Genomic DNA, 22,094 nt, shown 5'->3' on the forward strand with positions numbered 1-22,094 from the left:
GCCCACTTCCTTTCTATAATCAAAGGCTTAGAAGTATTTAAAAGACTGAGCTTACTATAGATACCTAGAGAAAATGAAGTTTTCCAGGTTTTACCCAGTTCTTCTGTAGTTTTCCCATGTATCACATTTCATTTTATCTCTAAGTCAATTTAATTTATTTGAAAAGCCCTCTTCACTATAGATTATTTATAAAAGACAAATAGAACAAACACGTTCATAATATTATAAAAAGAAATTAAACAAAACTCCCAGAAATTACTTAAAGACTAGTAACAATTCCAATCTCTGCAGAAAAACTGGAATTTTTGGATTTTTGAAATGAATGAGAGGCCAAGGGAAGAACAGAACAAAATTATAGCTCTTTCTGTTCCCTAAGCAAGAAATAATAAACCATCCCTATAAACTTTGCAACCTCTGACCTTTAACTTTCTATTATATATGTTTATCAGGAACCAGTAACTGGGCAATAGGAGATGACTGTGGACTGGGATCCATATGGACACCTCATCCCTGCTCCACAATTCTAGCACTGTGCTCTGAAGTTTCCTTCCCTTTCTCCTTTTCTCTCGTAAGATGCTGATGCCCGAGTGGCTGGTTGCTCACCTCTCAGTGCACTCATTGATGTTGTTCTCACAATGGACTCCATCAAATCCTGCCTGGCACTTGCAAGTGTAACTGTTGACGTAGTCAGAGCAGGTCCCTCCATTCTTACAGGGTTCACTCAGACACTCATTCATGTCTGTCTGGCACTTATCCCCAGTGAAACCCGGAAGGCAGAGGCAGGAGAAAGTATTCACTCCATCCACACAGGAACCTCCATTCTGGCAAGGATCTAAGCCATACAAAAGAATTAGAGCTCTGAAGAGTAGCATCAATTTAATCTTAGATTCATAAAAGTGAATGACCTGAACTAAGTCATGCTGAGGGCAGCATAATTCTGACTTTTTCATTCAATTTTGCCAACTCCTTCATTTATGAAAATGAATTCAATAATATTTGCTTGAAGTTTTTAACCTGTTTGTTAATTGGAATAAACTTCATCTATGTCACCACCAACAGTTTTGTAAAATTAATAGTCATAAAACTTGCATTGGTCCCTCACACATTTGGAAATCAAATATGTGCCCCAATACACAGAATATCAATCAATATTTTCAAAACGTATATGTGATTGTGGAGTGTGTGGGGGAGGACAGAATACACATATTCATGTTTTTCCAGGTGTATTAACTATACAAATTAATCTTCTCTCTCCCTTTCACTTCCGTCTCCTCTCTCTCTCTCTTTTAGATTTCAGTAGCCTTACAAAACAAAGTTTAAATAAAAACTGAAATATCACATAGCTTGATCTTGGAACACTTTATACTCATAGTAAGGAACCAACAAATTTTAAGCTACAGTCACGCCACGGCACTCTACAATTATATGCCATACAAATCAGAACAAGAAAAACAAGCTGTAGCTATGGCTCTTAAGGAACTTAAAAATATAATTGCAAAGACAGGTCATACATGTAAAATGAGAACTAAATACTAAACTAAAGGGTAATGTGACCTTTATTTTGTTAGAGAAACATTTTATATACTTTATTCATCTCTTGAACTAATTCCCTTATAAGACTCATCTGCAGTCTCTATTAAAGCAATTGTAAAAATTGTTTCAGTTTTTCTTAACCACAGTACAGAGCTACTATAATTTCCATAGCATCTTTCAGGAAACTCACCATCCATAATTTACTGAATTATTTTAAACTCATTGTAAATATTGTTGGTCCCACTTCATATAGAAAAATTTAAAAATACTCAATATTTTGAATCAAATGTTACTCAATGTGAGAAAGGAATACAAACAGCTTGATCTCACTCCCTAAAGTTCTCCATCAATTGTGCCTTGGATACTTTTTCACTATTTGTAATACATCATTAAAATTATTTGTCCATATGTCTTTTTTTTTTTTTTTAGATGAAGTCTCACTCTGTTGCCTGGGCTGGAGTGCAGTGGCACAATCTTGGCTCACTGCAACCTCCGCCTCCCGGGTTCAAGAGATTCTCGTGCATCAGCCTCCCGAGCAGCTGGAATTACAGGTGCCCGCCACCACGCCTGGCTAATTTTTGTATTTTTAGTACAGACCGGGTTTCACCATGTTGGCCAGGCTGGTCTCGAACTGTGTCTATATGTCTTTCTTCCCTAATAGACTATGAGCTTCACGAAAATAGAAACTAAAACTTATTTATCTTATCACTGCCAGCACCTAGCATGGTGGCCTCCATATGATAATCCGAAGTTATATATCCTGTAAACTAAGGTGCCATTATTAATGCATTGTGATCATCTCATTTGAAGTTAAATCACTATACAAGTAACTAAGGATTGGTCAGTACATACATGTAATAAAACTATTAAGGCTGGGGGAAGAACCACCAGAAAGAAGTAGGCAGAATAATCCCTAGAGTTTCCACTGGGCTGAGAATAGCTCATGTTTATTCAATAAGAATGAAAAAAACCACGTGGCAGTGAGTAGAGTCCTGAGGGACCCCTGTCATAGTAGTGAGCCATATTAGCCCTCAACTAAAGACTATTTTGGAACCAATTAACAAACTTTGAAGTAAGACTCTGAAGGACTGAACTATGTCCAAATAGTTGAATATTTGAACAAAGCTCAAAAATGTTTTTTTTAAAAAAGATTTTTTTAAAAATTCAGCATGGAACAATGTAAAATGGATGTCTAGCATCCAATAAAAAATTACCAGGCAGGCAAAGAAGCAGGAAATACAACTCAAAATGAGTAGAAAAAATATGAACAGAAACATACTCAGGAATTTCTCATATGGTAGAAAAGTAGGTAAGGACAATAAAATATGGTCAATTATTATCAACTAGAAAACAACGATACTCAATATATTCAAGAAGGAAATAAAAGCATGAACATGACAAAGAGGGAGGTAATGTTAAAAGGAAGACTTGAATTAAACTTCCACATATAAAAACATAATACCTGAGGGAAAAATATACTAAATGAGATTAACAGTAAACAAGAAACTATAGAGGAAACAATTAGTGAACTTGAAAGTATAACAAGATAACTTCAAATAGTAAAATAATCCAAAATAAAACACTAGGTGGAAAAAACACTGAAAAATAAATAAATCAACCTTGCAGCCTAATAAATGCATAATGAACATTACAAAAGGGAGAAGCAAAAACTTTTGAAAAAAATAATGGTTAAATATTTACCAAATAATGGTTAAATATTTTCCAGACTTGGACCCATAACCAAAAATATCAGTAAACTCCAAACAGAAGAAACATAAAGAACAAGAACACTACACCAGGCTAGGCGTGGTGGCTCACGCCTGTAATCCCAGCACTTTGGGAGGTCCAGGTGGGCGGATTACAAGGTCAGGAAATCAAGACCACCCTGGCTAACACGGTGAAACCCCATCTCTACTAAAAATACAAAAAATTAGCTGGGCATGGTGGCGGGCACCTGTAGTCCCAGCTACTCGGGAGGCTGAGGCAGAAGAATGGGGCGAACCCAGGAGGCGGAGCTTGCATTGAGCCAAGTTCACGCCACTGCACTCCAGCCTGTGCAACAGAACAAGACTCCATCAAAAAAAAAAAAAAAAAAAAAAAAAAAAAAGAACACCACACCAATGGGCATTATAATCAAGTTGGTAAAAATCAGTGGAAAGAGGATATCTTAAAAGCAGCCACAGGAGAGATAATTATATATAAAGGAACAGATAAAAGAACTGTGGAATAACAGCAGCTTTCTCCTCAGAAATAATGCAAGGTAGAAGATAATAGGATAGCTTTAAAGTGCTGAAAGAGAAAGTCAATTTAGAATTCTCTTCCCTGTGAAAATATCTTTGATAACTAAAGCAAAATAAAAACCTTTCTGACATACAAAAACAGAAAGACTTCATTACCAGGAGACAAAGACTACACAAAATATTCAAGGAATTTTTTCAGACAGAAGGAAAATGATACCTGATGGAAACACAAATCTACATAAAAGAATAAAGACCAACAAGACTTGAAAATATGTGGGTAACTTAAAGACTTTTAAATTATTTTTCAAATTTCTTGAAAAAATAATTGACCTTTTAATTATATATTTGGTGGGTTTAATGCTATATACATTTTATAACAATAGAAGAGAGGCCAGGAGGAATGTAAATGTGAGTATACAGCTCTTCTCCTCTATATGAAGTGGTACGATTGAAGGTACATTATAATCAGTTAAAGCTGCACACCAGTAATTCCTACAATAACTACTAAAAAAATGTAACTAATATGGTAGTGAATATAGATAAATTTTTGAAATTTATGTAGATAAAATGTAATCATAAAAATACTCAATTATTTCAAAAGATGTCAGAAAAAGGAAAATGGAAACAATAAACAGAAAGAACAAAGATAAAGCAACAGCAAGATGGCATATTTTGAAGCCAGCCATATAAAAAACTACATTAAATTTAAACAGTCTAAACACCTGAATTAAAAGATAGATATTGTCACACTGGAGAAAAAAAGACAAGACCCAATACATGCTCTCTACAAAAAACCCATTTTAGAGAAACAGGCCAGAAGTAAAAGGATTTTTAAAAACACACTCTAATAATAAAATAAAGCTAGAGTAGCTGTATCAATATCAGGCAAAGTAGACTTCAGAGAGAGAAATATGACAAGAGTTTAAAAAGGCCATTTCAAAATGATAAATGGGTCAATTCCTCAAAAGGACATAAGAACCCTAAATGTTTATGCCCTTAAGACTAGAGTTTCAAAATTCATTAAGCCAAAACAAATAGAATTACTAGAGAAACAGACGAATATACAATGATAGTAAAGATTTCAATACTCTTGAATAAGAAGTAAACAGAAAGCCTCCTTATTATACTCTATGAATAATAAGTAGACAGAAAGTCATAGAGGACATAAAAGACCTGAATAACACTACCCTATCCAATTTGAATTAATAACATTTATAGAACACTGTATGAAAAAAATCTGCAAAACAGACATTCTTCCCTTTCAAAGAAAGAAGAGACAAATTACCAATAGTAGAAACAAGAGAAGGAAACCATCACAGATCTTATAGACTATTAAAGCACAGTAAGGAAATGTTACGAAACAAATTGATGTTATTGTCAACAAATTTGACAAAACAGATGAATTGGAGTAATTCTTTGAAAGACAGATATTACCAAAGCTCAATTAAAAACAGATAGCCCATATGGCACTATATGTATTAGGAAAACCAAAATTGTAGTTAAAAACTTTCCCAGAAAGAAGGTTCCATGTCTAGATATTTGTAAGAAAACACACCAGTTCTACACAAACTCTCCCAGAAAACAGAAAGAAACACTTCCTGATATGTTCTATGAGGACAGCATTGCCCTCCTATCACAACCAGACAATGGTAGTCCAAGAAACCTGGAGAACAATATCCTTCATGAACACAGATATAGAAATCCTTAACAACATTTTGGCAAATCAAATCCAATAACACATAAAAGGAATAACACATAATGACCAAGTGGAATATAGCCCATAAATTTAAGATTAGCTTAACATTTGCAAAATGTTAAATAAATTTGATGACAATTTACTTATATTAAAAGACCAAAAAATAATATCACCATGTCAACAGATGTAGACAAATCAATTGCACACCAAAAAATCAACATTCATTCATTATAAAAATACAAAAAGACCTCTTAACAAACCAGAAGTACAAGGTCTCTCAATTTGATAAAAGGCCTTTATGAAAACCTATAGGTAACATCTCACTTAATGGTAAAAGACTACATACTTTTCCCTACGATCAAAAACAAGGTAAGGCTTCTCTCACCACTTCTATTCTGCATTTATTGAAGATCTTAGTACAATAATACTAAAATAAATAAAAGGTATATAGGGTTGAAAAGAAATAAAAGGCATAAAGGTTATTTATAGACAGCATGATTGTATCTGTAGAAAATCCTAAGAATCTAAACTATCTAGAGGCTAACCTACGAACCTCCAACTAATAAGAAGTTAGTTTAGTACAGTAAGAAAACAAAATTAAACTTGACTTTTAAGTCACACAATATGTAAAAATTAACTCAAAAGAGATCATAGGCCAAAATGTAAGAGCTAAAATTACACAACTTTTAGAAGAAACCACAGTAGATAAACCTCAAGTTTGGATTAGGTGAAGATTTGTTAAACAAGATACATGAAGCATGAACTATAAAGGAAAAACATGCATACACTGAATTTCATCAATGTTAACATTTTCCTCTTCAAAAGAAAATCAAAAGAGAAGCTATAAATTGGAGGGAAATCGTTGGGAAGCAAATACCTGTCAAAGAATTATTATCTAAGAATATAAAGAACTCTTTCAACTCAAGAAGACAACCCAATTATTTCAAATGGGCAAAAAATTTAAATAGACATTTCACCAACGAAGACATGCAGATGGGCAAAGCACACGAAACGATGCTTGACATCACTGGCAAAGAGAATAATACAAATTAAAATCACAATGAAATACCGCTATACACCCACTAGAAGAGCTAAATTTAAATGATATCAACAAGAGTTTGTGAGCATATGGTTCAAATAGAACTTTCATACAATTCTGGTGAGAATGAAAATAGTACAACCACCTTGGAAAACATTTTGGCGATTTCTTAAAAAGTGAAACATATACTTACTACATGATTCACCAATTCTACTCCTAGGTATTTACTCAAGAGAACTAAAACCATATGTCCACACAAAGACTCATTCATAGCAACTTCATTTGTAATATCCCCAAATTGGAAAACACCCAAATGACCATCAACCAATGAACTGTAATATGTCTATACAATGGAATACTGCAGAACAATAAACTAGAATGTACTATTGATATAAACAACATGGATGGGTCTCAAATACTATGTTCATTAAAACAAGTCAGAACCTCTCCTGACTTATGCTTATCTGACTGCATTTATATAAAATTATAAAAACTGCCAACTAATAATCTATAGTGACAGAAGGTAAATCTGTGACTCCACAGGCAAGAAAGAGAGAAGGTTAAATTGCAATGGGATGAAGATAGTTTTAGGGTGATAAATATGTTTATTATTTTGGGTGATAGTTTCAGTTACCATATGTCAAAATGTGCCAAATTGTACACTGAAAATATATGCAGTTTAATGTACATTAATTATACCTCAATAAATCTGTTTTTTAAAAAACACTATCATAGCATTGTCCTCACATTTTCAATGTTCACAAATTTAAGGGAATGCTTAAAATATATTCCACTGCCTCAACTCCCAAGGACACTAACTTCAAAAGAAAGACTTAAAACACTACTGTTAAATATGCTGGATAAATGACCGGTATGCTCAATGTCAGGCATAAGAGGTGGCAGCCTCCACTGGGCTCTCCCCTGCTCCCTGTGTGTTTTCCTCTCCTCAGGGGGCTTAAGAGCTGACTGGCATACTCACTGGCAAGGCAGTCATCGATGTCCTCCTCACAGTCCATACCACTGAAGCCTGGTGGACATTCACACATGTAGCTGCCCTGGGTGTTATGGCAGAGACCATGGTTCATGCAGGGCTTGGAGATACACTCGTCAATGTCAATGGTACACCTCTGACCTAGGAACACAGGGCCAATAAATGACCTAGTCCTTGGAAGCTGATTCCCACAAAAATCTGCGCGGGACCTGAGCTTAGCTGGGGTGCATGGAGCTATTCCACAGACAAACTGGTTGGCCCCCTGCTTTAGGAAGTTCCAGGAAGACTTCTGTGGCCTAGGAAGTTGCTGCCGAGGTGCTTAAACTCCCTGAAGAACGAACATCATGGCTTGAGAGGCTTGGGTTGCAGCCTTCCAGCCTCTAGAGGGCCCCGAAGACACGGACAATGTAAAGGCTTTCTAAGCCATTCCAATTAGCAGCTCCTGTGCAAAACCTGTGTACTCTTGACAAGTGGGACAGGCCTCAAAAGACCAGCAGGGCCTTCCATATGATCTGATAACCTGACCACTTTGTTTAAAATCAGAATGCATGTTCTTGGCTTCACACCCATGTTCTTACCTTGCCAGCCAGGAGCACACAAGCAGGTATAACTCTCAAAATTTGATGACTCTTTGCAAACAGCAGCATTCTCACAAGGGTTTGGGGAACAGGGAGCCAACACTGTCTGACAATTCTTGCCTGGAAAGTAAATGACAGAGTTTATGACAGATAAACAGGTAAGAAAACGAAAATTTTCCCAAGTTGTATCCCAAGGATGTTCTCCAAATTCCAGTCAAAAGTCCTGATTAAGAGTCTTTGAAAATGGAGAAACCCATGATCTTTTCAGCATTGGCTCTGATATTGCTAACTGTGTAACCTTGGGCAAGATACTTAGGGACCTCCTACAACTGTGATTTTATGAACTAGGCCTGTTAAATGTAGTTTCCCTACATTACTATTTCTTTTTTTTTTTTTTTTTTTTTGAGACAGAGTCTCACTCTGACTCTCAGGCTGGAGTGCAGTGATGCGATCTCGGCTCACTGCAACCTCCACCTCCCAGGTTCATGCCATTCTCCTGCCTCCACCTCCCGAGTAGCTGGGACTACAGGAGCCCGCCACCACACCTGGCTAATTTTTTATATTTTTAGTAGAGATGGGGTTTCACCATGTTAGCCAGGATGGTTGCAATCTCCTGACCTCGTGATGCGCCTGCCTCGGCCTCCCAAAGTGCTGGGATTACAGGGTGAGCCACTGCGCCCGGCCTACTATTTCTTCTAGAGGGGAAAAGGTAACAATGTGCTATCAAGTCTTTCAGGTAACACAGTCATGCTATGGCTATTCTGCTACTCTACACAACTTAGAGTCACTATTAACAGCTGCTATTAACAGCTCAAGACTCCAGGGAAGTAATAACTCAGTCATGCTCCTGACTGCATGCTGCAACCTGATGAAACAGGCAAAGGTATTGTCTATGTTTGTGTTTTGTTCCCTCTGAATGAGGAAAATAGATGAAGAGGAGATAAACAAGCCATAGAAATATAACCAATCACAAGAAGGCAATAATAAGCCAGTAGAAAACAAAGAATAAATGTCCCAAGCACACTCCACACATAACACCTGAAACAAAGAACAGCTATGTGACATGCAGTCACACTCACGTCTTCTCAGTTGTAACAGCCGTCGAAGGGGTGACACCTCTGAGTGAGATGTAGCGGTACTGAATGTGGGAAGTAAAAAGGCCATTAAGAGGAAAAGCTTCGTATTCAAAGAGACCTACAGGTAAATCCTAGATGTACCACTTACCTATATGACCTTGAGCAAGCAAGCTCCCTTTGCCTCAGCCTCCTCATGTGTAAAATGGCAATAGGAACTTCTACATTGTAGAATTATTGAGGAACACATTAAATAATCCAAAGTACAAAAAGTGTCTGGCACATAGTAAATTACCAAGAAGTGGTAGCTGTATTATTGAAACTAAGACAAATAGCTAAAGTCCTGGAAACATTCAAATGATAGACAACCATCATCTATGTGCCTGGTTCCAGCCATATACAATTAAAAAAAATTTTCTTTCAAATACTGAAGTACAATGTAGGCAAATGACTGTCCACCACTTGCATCTTAGGAGGCCACAATGTTTCCTCAAAGCTCAAGATCCAGTCAGTAAGGGCAGGAAGGACAACTGAGGAGTGAGCCCTCGGAGGAGCACTGCAGCCCCACAGACCTGGGCACTGAGACTCAGGCACTGACAAAGCAAGGTCAAGTATCCCTTCTGGTCCCTGCTGGTACCTCCAGGACCCACCTGTGTATGGCAGCACACAGTGGCAAGTGTAGCCACTTATGTCATCAAAGCAGGTTCCTTGGTTCAGGCATGGATTTGAGGCACATTCATCAATATTCACCTGGCAGTTATAGCCTGTACACAAAAGGAAAAAACCAAAAACAGTAAAACTTTCTGACAGCCTCATCAATTTCTAACCAATTCTCTTTGGGGGTAAAAACTGAACACATCAGAAATTGCATTCATTTCTTCAGGCCACTGAAATACCTGTTCATTCATTTCAGCCCCATGTCCCTGACATACAGTCAGTAAATGACAGCAGTCAATTAGTTGAAAAGATGAATGGAAAAACAGTCTATTCTAATGGTCTGAAAGCCTAATGCCCCTCCAACTACAAATAACTTCTCAATAATGAAGTTCTTGGTTCAAAAGCTTGTTGCATGATCTATTTATTATTTATTTATTTTTGAGACAGGGGGTCTCACTCTGTCATTCAGGCTGGAGTGCAGTTGTGTAATCATGGCTCACTGCAGCCTCGACCTCTCAGGCTCAGCAATCCTCCCACCTCAGCCTCCTGAGTAGCTAGAACCACAGGTGCATGCCCTCATGCCCACTTGATTTTTTAAATTTCTTGTAGAGATGAGGTCTCGTTATGTTGCCCAGGCTGGTCTCCAATTTCTGCGGCCAAGTGATCCTCCCACCTCACCCTCCCAAAATGCTGGGATTACAGGTGTGAGACATCGCACCCAGCCAATAGCTTGTTGCATGATAAACATAAGCCCTTTGTATATAACATTTCTGGTCAGGAAAAGGGATGATGTTTTTGAATACATTAATCAAAGCCTCTGGTTTATGCCCATTTTTTCATAGGCACCATGTCTACCACCCATGTGGTACTTCCTGAAGTTACAAAGCTGTTTTCTCCTGAATCAAGGCATGAAACCTTCTCCCACTAAGAAAAGGATAAAAGGAATAAAAGATTAGTGGAGATAGCACAGTACCCAAATACTGCACACCTTTGCATCTCCAACAGGGCCTGGCACAGAAGCTTAAAATAGAGAAACTATGGCACTGTGGAAAAGAAAACATGGTCTAGGAATGCAGAGGTATGGGTTCAAGGAGTATTCTGCTGCTCACTGGGCATATAACTTGGGATTTTACCTTTTGAATTTTATTTTGTTCACTGATAAGCAAGTCTCATAAGATAAAGAAATAGAAGTGTTTTGAAATCTACAAGTTTCTTTGCCAATGTAATACAATATATCAGAAAATTAATGGCTGAAATACGGTCTCAGAGAAGTTTCAAGTAATCAAATAAAGTGGCTCTAAAACATGCTGATGTATCACAATAGCACGGCACAATATTTGAGTGAGGAAATCAATGAATAAATAGACAGATGAGTGCAAATATAATGATTTACCCACACAGCTCTCTTTTGTGAGTTTCCAAGAGAAAACTGATGGTAGAAATACAACAGTGATAACTCAAAAGCAGACTTTACACAATTCCCATGACTATACATTTGTTGGGTAGGCCAGCAGTCCTCCACCGTTTTTGGCACCAGGGATTGGTTTCGTGGAAGACAATTTTTCCATGATCCGGGGTTGCGGGGATGATTTTAGGATGATGATTCAAGCACATCCCATTTATTGTGCACTTTATTTTTATTATTATAATATTACACTGTAATATACAATGAAATAGTTTTACAAGTCACTATAATGTAGAATTGGTGGGAGCCCTGAGCTTGTTTTCCTGCCACTAGACAGTCCCATCTGGAGGTGATGGGAGACAGTGACAGATCATCAGGCATTAGATTCTTATAAGGAGCACACAACCTACATCCTTCACATGTGGAGTTCACAATAGGGTTCGCAGTCCTATGAGAATCTAAGGCCACCACTGATCTGACAGAGACAGAGCTCAGGTGGTAATGTGAATGATGGGGAGTGGCTATAAATACAGATGAAGCTTTGCTCCCTGGCCGGCTGCTCACCTCCTGCTGTGTGGCCTGGTTCCTAACAGGCCACACACAGGTACTGGTCTGTAGCCTGAGGGCTGAGGACCTCCGGTGTAGACCAAAGATGACTAAGTAACTAAGAATATCTCAATGTGTTAAAAAGTTTGTTGAAAGAGTTCTGAACATGTGGATTCTTCCTTGATATTACTACCATCTTAATTATAGTAAGCATAATATTTTCATTCTACTTCCATATATCTATTTGAACTATCATAGACTCAAACCTGGACCAGGAAGCTTATAATTAGACACTTGGCCAATGCTGTAAAACTGGAGTCTTAACTGCTCATCTTAAATATTACCATTTCAGGCCGGGCGCGGTGGCTCATGCCTGTAATCCCAGCACTTTGAGAGGCCGAGGTGGGCAGATCACCTGAGGTCAGGAGTTTGTGACCAGCCTAACCAACATGGAGAAACCCCGTCTCTACTAAAAATACAAAATTAGCCGGGTGTGGTGGTATATGCCTGTAATCCCAGCTACTAGGGAGGCTGAGGCAAGAGAATGGCTTGAACCCAGGAGGCAGAGCTTGCAGTGAGCCAAGATCACGCACCATTGCGCTCCAGCCTGGGCAACAAGAGCAAAACTCTGTCTCAAAAAAAAAAAAAAAAATTACTATTTCAATAGGTTACCTCTCTGCTAGGCTGAAGGTAGAAATTGTATCTATTCATGTTTTTATTCTCCAAGTGCCTTACAAGTCTAATTGCTCAATATGTTTGTTACACGAATGAATGAAAAAGAGAAAAGGAAACTAAGAAGTGACTCAAGCAGTATTCAACAACAAGAAGACAAAGAGCAGACGCAGAAAGATGTACTTTGTTTTCACCTTTAAAGCCCTTCTTACAAGTACACCTGTATCCATTCACCAGATTGTCACAAGTTCCTCCATTCTGGCATGGATTCGAAAGGCATTCATTTTTGTCCACTTCACAGTTGATGCCAACCCAGCCTGCATCACAGAGACACTTATATCTGAAAGACAAAACTTTTTACTATAGGAGGTATAAATGTATGATTGAGTCATAGAGTGAAATACAGGACTTGGTGAAGAAATGGGGCAAACTGATCTCATTTCTACTTTCATGGAACTACCCTTGCATCACCTTGCACATGGTGTGTACCATGTGGCCCTATCGGGTATATCCAGTAAAGAAACCTTTTTGGTGCTTTCCTGGCTCACTAAGTTAGTGAAATTATAATGAAATTTCTTATGTAAACTATGGTTTGTATAATATATTGGGCCACTCTGAAGGAAACAATATCATGGATAAATCTGCAAAATGTATGTTACTATACATAGAACTAAAGTAAAGCAAACATTAAGATCATTAGTTTTTGGTGCCAAATAGATACCTAGGTCACTGTCAGGGACCCTGAGCCACTCTAAGATGCTCCTGGGATATTTCATATCTAAGTCATGCTTTGTCTTGACCTAAAACTTGGCTTCAGAAAGCACTTAGGGTATTCTGCAGGAAAAGGCACAAGAATGAAGGTATTTGAAATGTAAATATAATCTCCAATTTGAACATCACTAACACTTAGAATGTGGTATCAGGAAATGATAGCTTTCTTATCGGGAGAATTTTAAGAAAACGAGAGATGGATAAGGGTGCCCTGAAGGCTGCTAAACTCTGAAACACCAATACTGAGTTAATTCATTTTTAAATAACTGTATTTACTATTTGCCTCTAAACACTCTTTATCCTTTCATCTTTCAAAGTTTGGCAAAGAAAAATGTCCAAAGCCATATCCTATGGCAAACACAGGAGGAGTATAAGAGTGTCTCGTGAGACCTAAGGTCACTCTATGATTCTAGAAAATCACTAACACATCACACAAGTCTGTAGGGCTTAAAAATTGCAAATGTTTTATCAGGGATATTTCTAAAGTTGGCTGAAGCGGCCCTACTTCAGAGCACACACTGGCACTGTGACAGAACAGAGCTGAGCTATGTTTAAGCAGGGGAAAAAAAATCAAAAGCTAGAACATTCTTCAGAAATCATTCCAGTAATACGTACTAAAAACATAACTTCCTAAGAGTCACACAATGAGTATGGGTTCCTCCCATGAGGTCCTTGCTAATGACCCATATAAGGGAGACATTCCTCCTTATGTTCCATCTAGGTCCTCACTTATGGAAGGGAGGGGCCAGCTTCCATGGATTAAATGGTAATTCAGAAGGCTTTGATGCAGACTACCAAATCTTCAGCAAAGTTTCAGCTCGAGGCCCCATTTGACAACTTCAGGCTGTCATCAGTACTACAAGCCAACTGGTTTAACACAGGTCAATAAGAAACTATTACATGGGGCAGCTACTCACCCACTGAGACCTCCAGTACAGTTTCCATGGATGCAGGGATTGCTCAGGCATTCGTTCACCTGTGAGTAGCAGCTGGGGTGATGGGGTCCCTCGGGGCATATACAGCGGAAACCATTCACACCATTGATACATGTTGCACCCTTGCGACAAGGATTGGAGGCACACTCATCAATGTCAATGTTACATCTCTGCCCTGTGGAGAAGGGGGACAGTGTTATTCACATCCTAAATGCTTAGGAAATAGACCCAAAACTATAAGACATTATGTTGACATCCTTCATCTGCTCAGGCCATAAGGTGCCCTGGGGCACTAAATGTCAAGATGTAAGGAATCAGACACCCAATAACACTTAATGCCATGCAAAGGAGCAAAGAGCATTGACTTTTGATAATCAAGGAAAGCTAACAAAAGGCTGGAAAAGTATTATAGCAATTTGGCATTTTCTTTCAACTCAGAAATGGGGAAACTTCACAAGGTTCTAAGAAGAGAATGTCAAATGTTACCAAAGAAGGCTTCTCTTCTTAATGCTGTCCCGAGTACAACTCAAAGAAGCATTCATTAACATGCTTTGTGCTGGTTTAGCACAAATTCATTTTCTCAGCCTCTTACATTTCTATTTATGGTAAATCCAAATTAACTGGAATGCTTAATGAATGGGCTAGTAACTTAATTCAATAATTAAATTGATTGTAAAGAAAGGCTATTTTGTTTTCATTCTTAGAGTCGTATTAATCCATTTTTTTTTTGACCTCAGGAAGTAGAGTCTCAAAGTATAATTTTGTTGTCCTCTGATATTAGAGAAAATAATGCAGTCTGTCACTGTAGACCTATGGTTCTTAAAATTTAATGTTTAAGAACATTATCATCATTAAGATAATGTTAAGAACATTATCATCATTAAGAACATTATCATCATTAAGAACAAAATCGTCACTTTAAGTTGTTACTTTAAGTGGAGATTCCTAGGCCCTATCACCATAGATTGTGATGAATAGAATCTAGCAAACCATATTTTTTAAAATGTAGGTGGTGTAAAAACCAGATTTTGAGAAATTCTGTTCTAGACAATTATTACTTATCATCATCATACAATGTAGATACTGGGAGTAAGTGAAATTGAAGTGAATATGTTGCTCCTCCAAGACATAGCCAAGTTGCTCTTTAAAAAGATGTCTGCTATAACCTTGATATTTCTTAGGCTGAATAAAGTAATATAGGCCAGTTATACAAGTGTTTCCATTTGTTACACTTTGAGTAACTGAGATTTAACTATATATTCCAAAATGATATGAAACGTTAAAATTACCTATAATTCTATAAATGAGTGGCATCAAGCAACTGTTATGAATTTATATATTTCAAAGAATACAATGTTCTGATTCTGATTTTGAAAACATGCATTTTTCTCATTTAAGAAAGAGCAATCTTGTATTTAGAACAGGACATTCCAAATGAAATAGATACCCACTCCTATGAAGTATGAGTATTCACATTTTTTCACCCTCCATTGCTCTCTAAACCATCATCGGTGGTTCTTGTGGTAAAAACCCATAATCTGGAAGTGGCTGCTGTTTTCCTCTTAAGTGTTTTATTAATAGCTTATTTTTAAGTACTATTTCCTTGGCCTCAACCACTGATTCTTTGAGCTGTTTGTCAGTGGCACCAAAATATGAACCAGAGCTCTTCAACCACACAGCCTCAGCCTGTAATATAGTGGAGGATGACAGGAAAAAGGTTTTTTCATTTTTGGTCTTTTCTTGGAAGCATCTCCTCAGAAGCCACTCCCCCCAAGTTTTCTTTATTTGCTTTTAAACTCTTTGCAGAATAAATTTTCAAGCCATCTTTATCTGAAAGTATTAAATGCGGTCTACTATGTTGATTGACAGCTGTTCCATCAGAAAGGTCCGACCCTCAAGGAGTTTCCACCGAGCATCAGCAAAGTCCAGTGGAAGGCCAAGCAATTTGCTGGGCTCAGTGACTGAAATGAGAAGTTACCCAGTGTTTCTTCTGACTCAGCACTCAATAAATTGGTGTTTAATAAATGAAAACATGGTATAGTCCACACTTCAGAGTCTGGCATTAGCTAGCAAAAGTGCTATATTTGAGTCCCATTCATTCGTTCATTCAGCAACATTCACTAAGTGTTTCCTGTGTGCTAGACATTGCTTTAGACACTCGCTATAAAGATGATTAAACGAGGTCTCTGCCTTCTGGGAACTCACAGTCCTCACTGCAACTCACTGGCAGAGGCCATGAGTATATACATCAAGGTCTGTCTCTCAGTTGCCTTATTTGTTAAATGGGTATAGTAGAACTTCCTTTCTGGATTGTTACGAGAATTCAGGAAGATAATGGGTATGAAGGTGCTTTGTAAAACTGAAAAGCAGTTTATAGAAGTATCACATAATTCCTTACCTTCCCCCATTTAAAAAGGTTCTAAGAGAACAGACAACTTAGTATTAAAACAAAAAAAAATCCTCTTTAAAGCTGTCAAAGCTATTATTAGAATGATACAGGAAAAATATATTAAAATAAAACAAGAGCAAGAATAAAACTCCTCACATTTACCACTCATGAGTATATACCACAGTTGTCTCTGATGTTTTTAGCAGCTGATTAAAAAAAACCATCTCAGACGTAGGCAACAGTTCCATGAACAGGGGACCACCTAGTAACCAAAACATTCCATTTCTTATAAGGTTTCATGCTACACCTTAGGTTTATTTTAGAATATTTTTAGCCTATGTTCTCCCTTCTTGACCTTCCTGGTTTGCTGAATGTTAAAAAGAGAAAGAATATGATTCATTGGCATTTTGAAAAAATGAGTCCAGTAGAAGCCTTATATAAATAAACACACACACACACACACACACTACAACAGGCCCCTAATCAGGATGTCCAGTGTAGTGGGAACGAGCATGGGCTCTGGGGTCAGATTGCCTGGGATGTAATTCTGGCTGCTGTGCACTGGTAACATTACTTAACCTCTCTGTGTTCTGGATTTCTTATTCTGTAGGTATTCTCAACAGCAGTGACAATTGAGACTAGGCACTTAATTTAGTGCCCAGCTCAAAATTAGTTCTTCATAAATGTTACCTATTCTCTTTGTATTACACACTTATCAACAATGTACCTATTATCTTATCTAGCAGCAATTGTGTATTCACTTGACTGCCACTTGATCTAGGAATAACAAGTTTCAGGATGCAGAACATCAAGCTACTACAGCAGCACTGGGCATTGGGCATGACAGTTTTCATCAGATTTGGCTTCTCAGTGATCTTTCACTGAACAGGGATCACTGTGACCCATTTGGGTGCAAACTTTCCTTTCTAATGTCCACAATCATACCAAATAGGAGAAATTCTTGTGAAATAGAGAGCAAAGTACATTCTTGGCAAATGAATGGTGTACATTTACTTCACTTTGCTCTGGCTGCTTTTTGCAGACTATCAAAAACTCTGAAGGGTGTTTCTCACATTTGGGTACAAACAACCACATGGAAATTATTAAAGGGTAACATGTTAGTGGCTGCTTCTGTGTGTCACTGTCCAGAAAGAACAGAATGTACAGTGTGTGCCTTCTGATGATGCCAAGAAGAAACTCAGGTGTGTCAGTGAGGGGCCTCAGGTTTCTGCAGTAGTAGCCTCTAGCACTTTTTGATCAGGATGGTAAAAGATAAAGGTAATATTGACAAGTAAAGGGAGAGAAGATGTGTGTGTGTGTGTGTGTGCATGTACATGCACATGTGTGTATGTGTAAATGCCTAGGCTGTTTATACTTTAAGAGGAGTTATATTCAAAATTCTTCTAGCCATTTACTTTCTTCCTCCTGGGCAGAAAGAGCTCTCTCATGCTACCCAAATTAGGGTGGTCTCCCCAGGCTCTGACCTCATCCAACAATATTTCAGAAGACGAAGTACCCAGAAATAAGCATTCAGTATTTTCACAGAATTCTACCTTGAGTATGTCAAAGAGGAAGTACCCAGAAACAAGCATTCAGTATTTTCATAGGATTTTACCTTGAATATATCTTTACGGAAGGCCTTGACTACTACCTGTAGTCAGTAAACATAGCTTTGGAAGCAATGTAACTCAAGCAAAGCAAAGGCAATTTATGGTCTGTCTAGGAATTATTTTCTGGTAGCAATAAACACATAATCGAAAAACTCTAATTAATGAAAAGTATCTTTCAGTTAAGGTCTGTGAACAGAAAACTGATCTAGAGAAGCAGAGAAACAGACTACTAACCTTCCAGAGAGACAAAGAAATAGGAAACACTTGAAAAGCAATATTCGTTTGGATGCTATATCCCCAAAGTGATAGGGCTGAAGGAGGGGCCTTGCAGTAAAAGGAGCTTTACCTGTGAATCCTGGTGAGCAGACACAACTGTAGCGATTAATGCCATCCATACAGATTCCATGGATACAAGGGTTACTTGCACAGTCATCAAAATTAATTTCACAATTAATCCCTGGAAGAGAAAACCCAAGGGAAACCATTCAATATTACCACAGAAATACTAAGGTTTTCTGCTTGTGATGCAGCAACGTGGTAAGAAATCTAAGGTGAATTCCAGCCAACCCTGGACAGAATAAAGCAGCAGTTCTCAAAATGCAGTCCACAGACTCTTTCAGGAAGATATAGAGGTCCAAAGGATTTTATTAATCATACTTAGCCATGATCTTTCCTTTTCACTGTGCTAACATTCAAACTGATGGTGCAGAGGCAATGGGGTGAAACTGATCGCATCAGCATGAATCAAGGCAGTAGAACCAAACTGTACTATAATTATTCTACTGCTCACCTCCACATGCCACAGTTAAACAAGCAAAAACACCAGTTTCACTCAAGAGTGGCTTTGTTGAGGAAGTTAAAATTAGTAACTTTATAATTTTAATAAATCTCGAACCTTGAGTAATGTCTACTACTCCATGTGATGAAATGGAAGTATACATAAAGCATTTCTGTGGCATGCCAAGTACGAGAGTTGTCTCCAGGAAGAGCTATAATGCTATTGTTTGAGCTGTGAGTTGAAATAGCTGCTTTCTTCATGAAATCCCATTTTAATTGAAAGAGCAACTGACAGACAAACCAGGGTTAATCAGAATTGAGTATTTAGCAAATATTAAGTGAAAGCAGCAAACCTGTCATTTTGAGGAAAAGCAAATTGACAGTATTTTTGCCAAAGATAAAACTTAAGCTTTCGAATCAAAATTAGAATTTTGGAATTTGTATCTATCACTGTGAGCTTGATACTGCCTGTCAGTATTATAGGCTAAATTTCAGGATAAATCTTGAGTCTAGTAACTTCCTCCTTAGGTAAGCTGCCTTGTTTTTGCTTTACTGCCCAGATGAATGGAAGAGTTTGGTTATATTAACAGTATACAATCATTATTGTTACCATTATTTGTAAAGAGATATTTGTGAAATATATTTGTAATATATTTTGTAATATATTTGTAATATATTTCACAAATATCTCTTTACAAATAATGGTAACAATATTTACTTTTTATTTTTGTATGAATTTAGTGATGCTTTCTGAGTATCATAGAATAATATTTTGGTAGTTTAAAAAGACTAAAAACAAAAACTGGTAATGAGAATATCAGAAAACAAAACATCCAGGATAAAAGGCCATACTTATGATTCACTCATACTTTGTTTTTCTTTTTTTTTTTCAGAGATAGGGTCTTGATCTGTCACCTAGACTGGAGAGCAATGACACGAGCACAGCTCCCTGCAACCTCAATATCCCTGGCTCAAGCTATCCCCCCACCTCAGCCTCTCGACAGGTGTGTACCACCTTACCTGGCTAATTTTTATTTATTTTTTGTAGGGACGAGGTTTTGCTATGTTGCCCAGGCTGGTCTCAAACTCCCAGACTCAAGCAATCATCCCACCTCGGCCTCCCAAAATGTTGGGATTACAGGTATGAGCCACTGTGCCCATACTCTGCAATAATGTTTATTAATAATAATTACAGAGGAACAGTTTATTGAGTTCTATGAGCAAAGTACGCTGCTTTGCCTGTCATGTAAGTTTTCTCTAACCCTGTCACCCACCCTGCACATTAGTCTGTGTTAACACCCATTTTACAGACAACAGGGCTGACCTGCACAGTGCCACCATTAGGGCAGGAAAGCTGGGCTCTGAGCCCTGTTTGTGTGGCTCCACAGAATCCTCTTTCCACCACACCGTACTGTCATCCGTGATTAATGAGGCTATACTGCCTAACTAGCCATAAATGAGGGAAAGATTTCCATATTCCCTGCAGAGAAGTGGATACCTTTAGGAGATGTTTCTAACCCTTGACTGACAACCCCGCTTTACCCTCAAACCAAGAAGGCAGCACCCCCTCCCAGTGAAGCCCTGATGATCCAATGTGACTCCAGCCCCCATCCATGGTTTGAGTAGGAAACGATGCCTGGATCAAGCTAGGCCAATGAGATTCTCTCATTACAACACTGAAACACAGACTGTGTGACCTCTGGTCTACAAATGCCCAGTTTCCTGTTATTTTCTCCAAAGCCTTATTATTCAACTGCTTGGAATCTATAAGAGGCTCTGGATGCTTTAGCTAAGCTCTTTCTGTTTCTTTGTTTTGTTGTTGTTTCTTTTTTGTAAATGATGACTTAAACTAGCTCAAGTCGGGCTGTTACTTGCAACACAAAGAAACTTACTTAAAACTTTACTATCATAAAAGCACAGATGAGAGAAGGCACTGAAGGTAACTCTGGGTAGTATATCTCACTTTAAGTACCCAGTGAGTGACTACCACAATTTTAGCTGGCAAACTGTAAAATATTTCTTCCATCCACTCCCCTATCCAAACACCAAACTACCAACTTAGGCCATATAAGTGGAACAGGAATTCTTACTCTAGAGCTTGAGACTCTATTCATAATGCCTCGTTTAATGGATTTTCCACCCAGGTCCCTGATATATGCCAGCTCTTTCTCCACCCATTACAGAACCACATTTTTTTATGTTGTCTGACCGTTGCTTGCTTTAATTCTCCAGAAAACTGCAGGAATGTCTTTGGCAGGTTCTGACAGATTCCGGGCCTTCCTTTCCATGCTGCCCACAGATCACTCATATTGACTTCTCACCTTCTCAGTGACAGCTACTTATACCATACCCTCTCTGTCCTCCCCAGAAAACACCTGATATATCCTGGTATAATGATATAATGCCAGAGAAAACAAAGTGCTTGCCAACCCACCACTCACCCAGGTTTCCAGTATGTTTATTATGATGGGAATGATAGCAAAGTCTAAAGCCCCTCGATTCTAAAGACATCCAGTCAATTGCTTGTAAATCTCTCAAATTTCTTTTCCTACTGTAATTTCTCATATCTGAGGAGCAGCCCGGAAGCAAATTGCTTTTGGAAGTTTTCACAAAGATCTATTCGCCCTTTTAGTGAGTTATCTAAATGTGGGGAGGGAAAGGCATTTTCAGCTGTGACGGCATGGGATGTTTTCGTATGCCTGAGCAATTCAAAAAGGACTTTGTTTTCAAACTTGGCATGTATGAAGCCTTGGGTAAAGACCAGAGCCTTTGACAAATTTGAAGAAATGGATTTGGAAACAGTAAAAGAAAATGAGGGTAGCTAACTACCTTCTCCACCTCTGCTCTCTACATAGGTCATTTTCCTTACATCCAGAGTGAGTTCTCAATAAATCACTCCTTTATATTGTTGGCAGGTTTCCTCCTAACAAAGGCACATATTGGTTAATCTTCCACTGATACATTTTCCTTTGATCTGGAACATAGTACTTCTCTGTCCACTAACCATAGTTGTGACCATAATCATTCATCTAATAAGTAAAACAGAACCATTCAAACCTGTGAGATGCTGCTACCTGAGAAAATAATTCCACATCCCCCCAAAAAGGAGCAGCATGTCCTCACGACCAACAAGGAGTCATTCAACCAAGGTCAGAGAACAATGATGAACTCTGAGGATAGGA

The 22,094-nt window shown here is 38.1% G+C and overlaps 1 protein-coding gene across 1 annotated transcript in view; it reads right to left on the reverse strand.

The window, feature by feature from the left end:
- NOTCH2 (notch receptor 2) overlaps positions 1–22,094 on the reverse strand; it is a 167,552-nt gene that overhangs the window by 39,694 nt on the left and 105,764 nt on the right. Inside the window, exons 12-18 of the mRNA XM_063625888.1 lie at positions 18,482–18,592; positions 14,119–14,311; positions 12,625–12,770; positions 9,801–9,914; positions 8,078–8,197; positions 7,488–7,640; positions 604–832 (exon numbers count right to left, since the gene is read on the reverse strand). Of these exons, the coding sequence (XP_063481958.1) occupies positions 604–832; positions 7,488–7,640; positions 8,078–8,197; positions 9,801–9,914; positions 12,625–12,770; positions 14,119–14,311; positions 18,482–18,592 (1,066 nt within the window). The remainder of the gene's footprint in view (positions 1–603; positions 833–7,487; positions 7,641–8,077; positions 8,198–9,800; positions 9,915–12,624; positions 12,771–14,118; positions 14,312–18,481; positions 18,593–22,094) is intronic.

Source organism: Symphalangus syndactylus, chromosome 12 (assembly GCF_028878055.3).
Source record: "Symphalangus syndactylus isolate Jambi chromosome 12, NHGRI_mSymSyn1-v2.1_pri, whole genome shotgun sequence".
NCBI lineage: Eukaryota > Metazoa > Chordata > Mammalia > Primates > Hylobatidae > Symphalangus > Symphalangus syndactylus.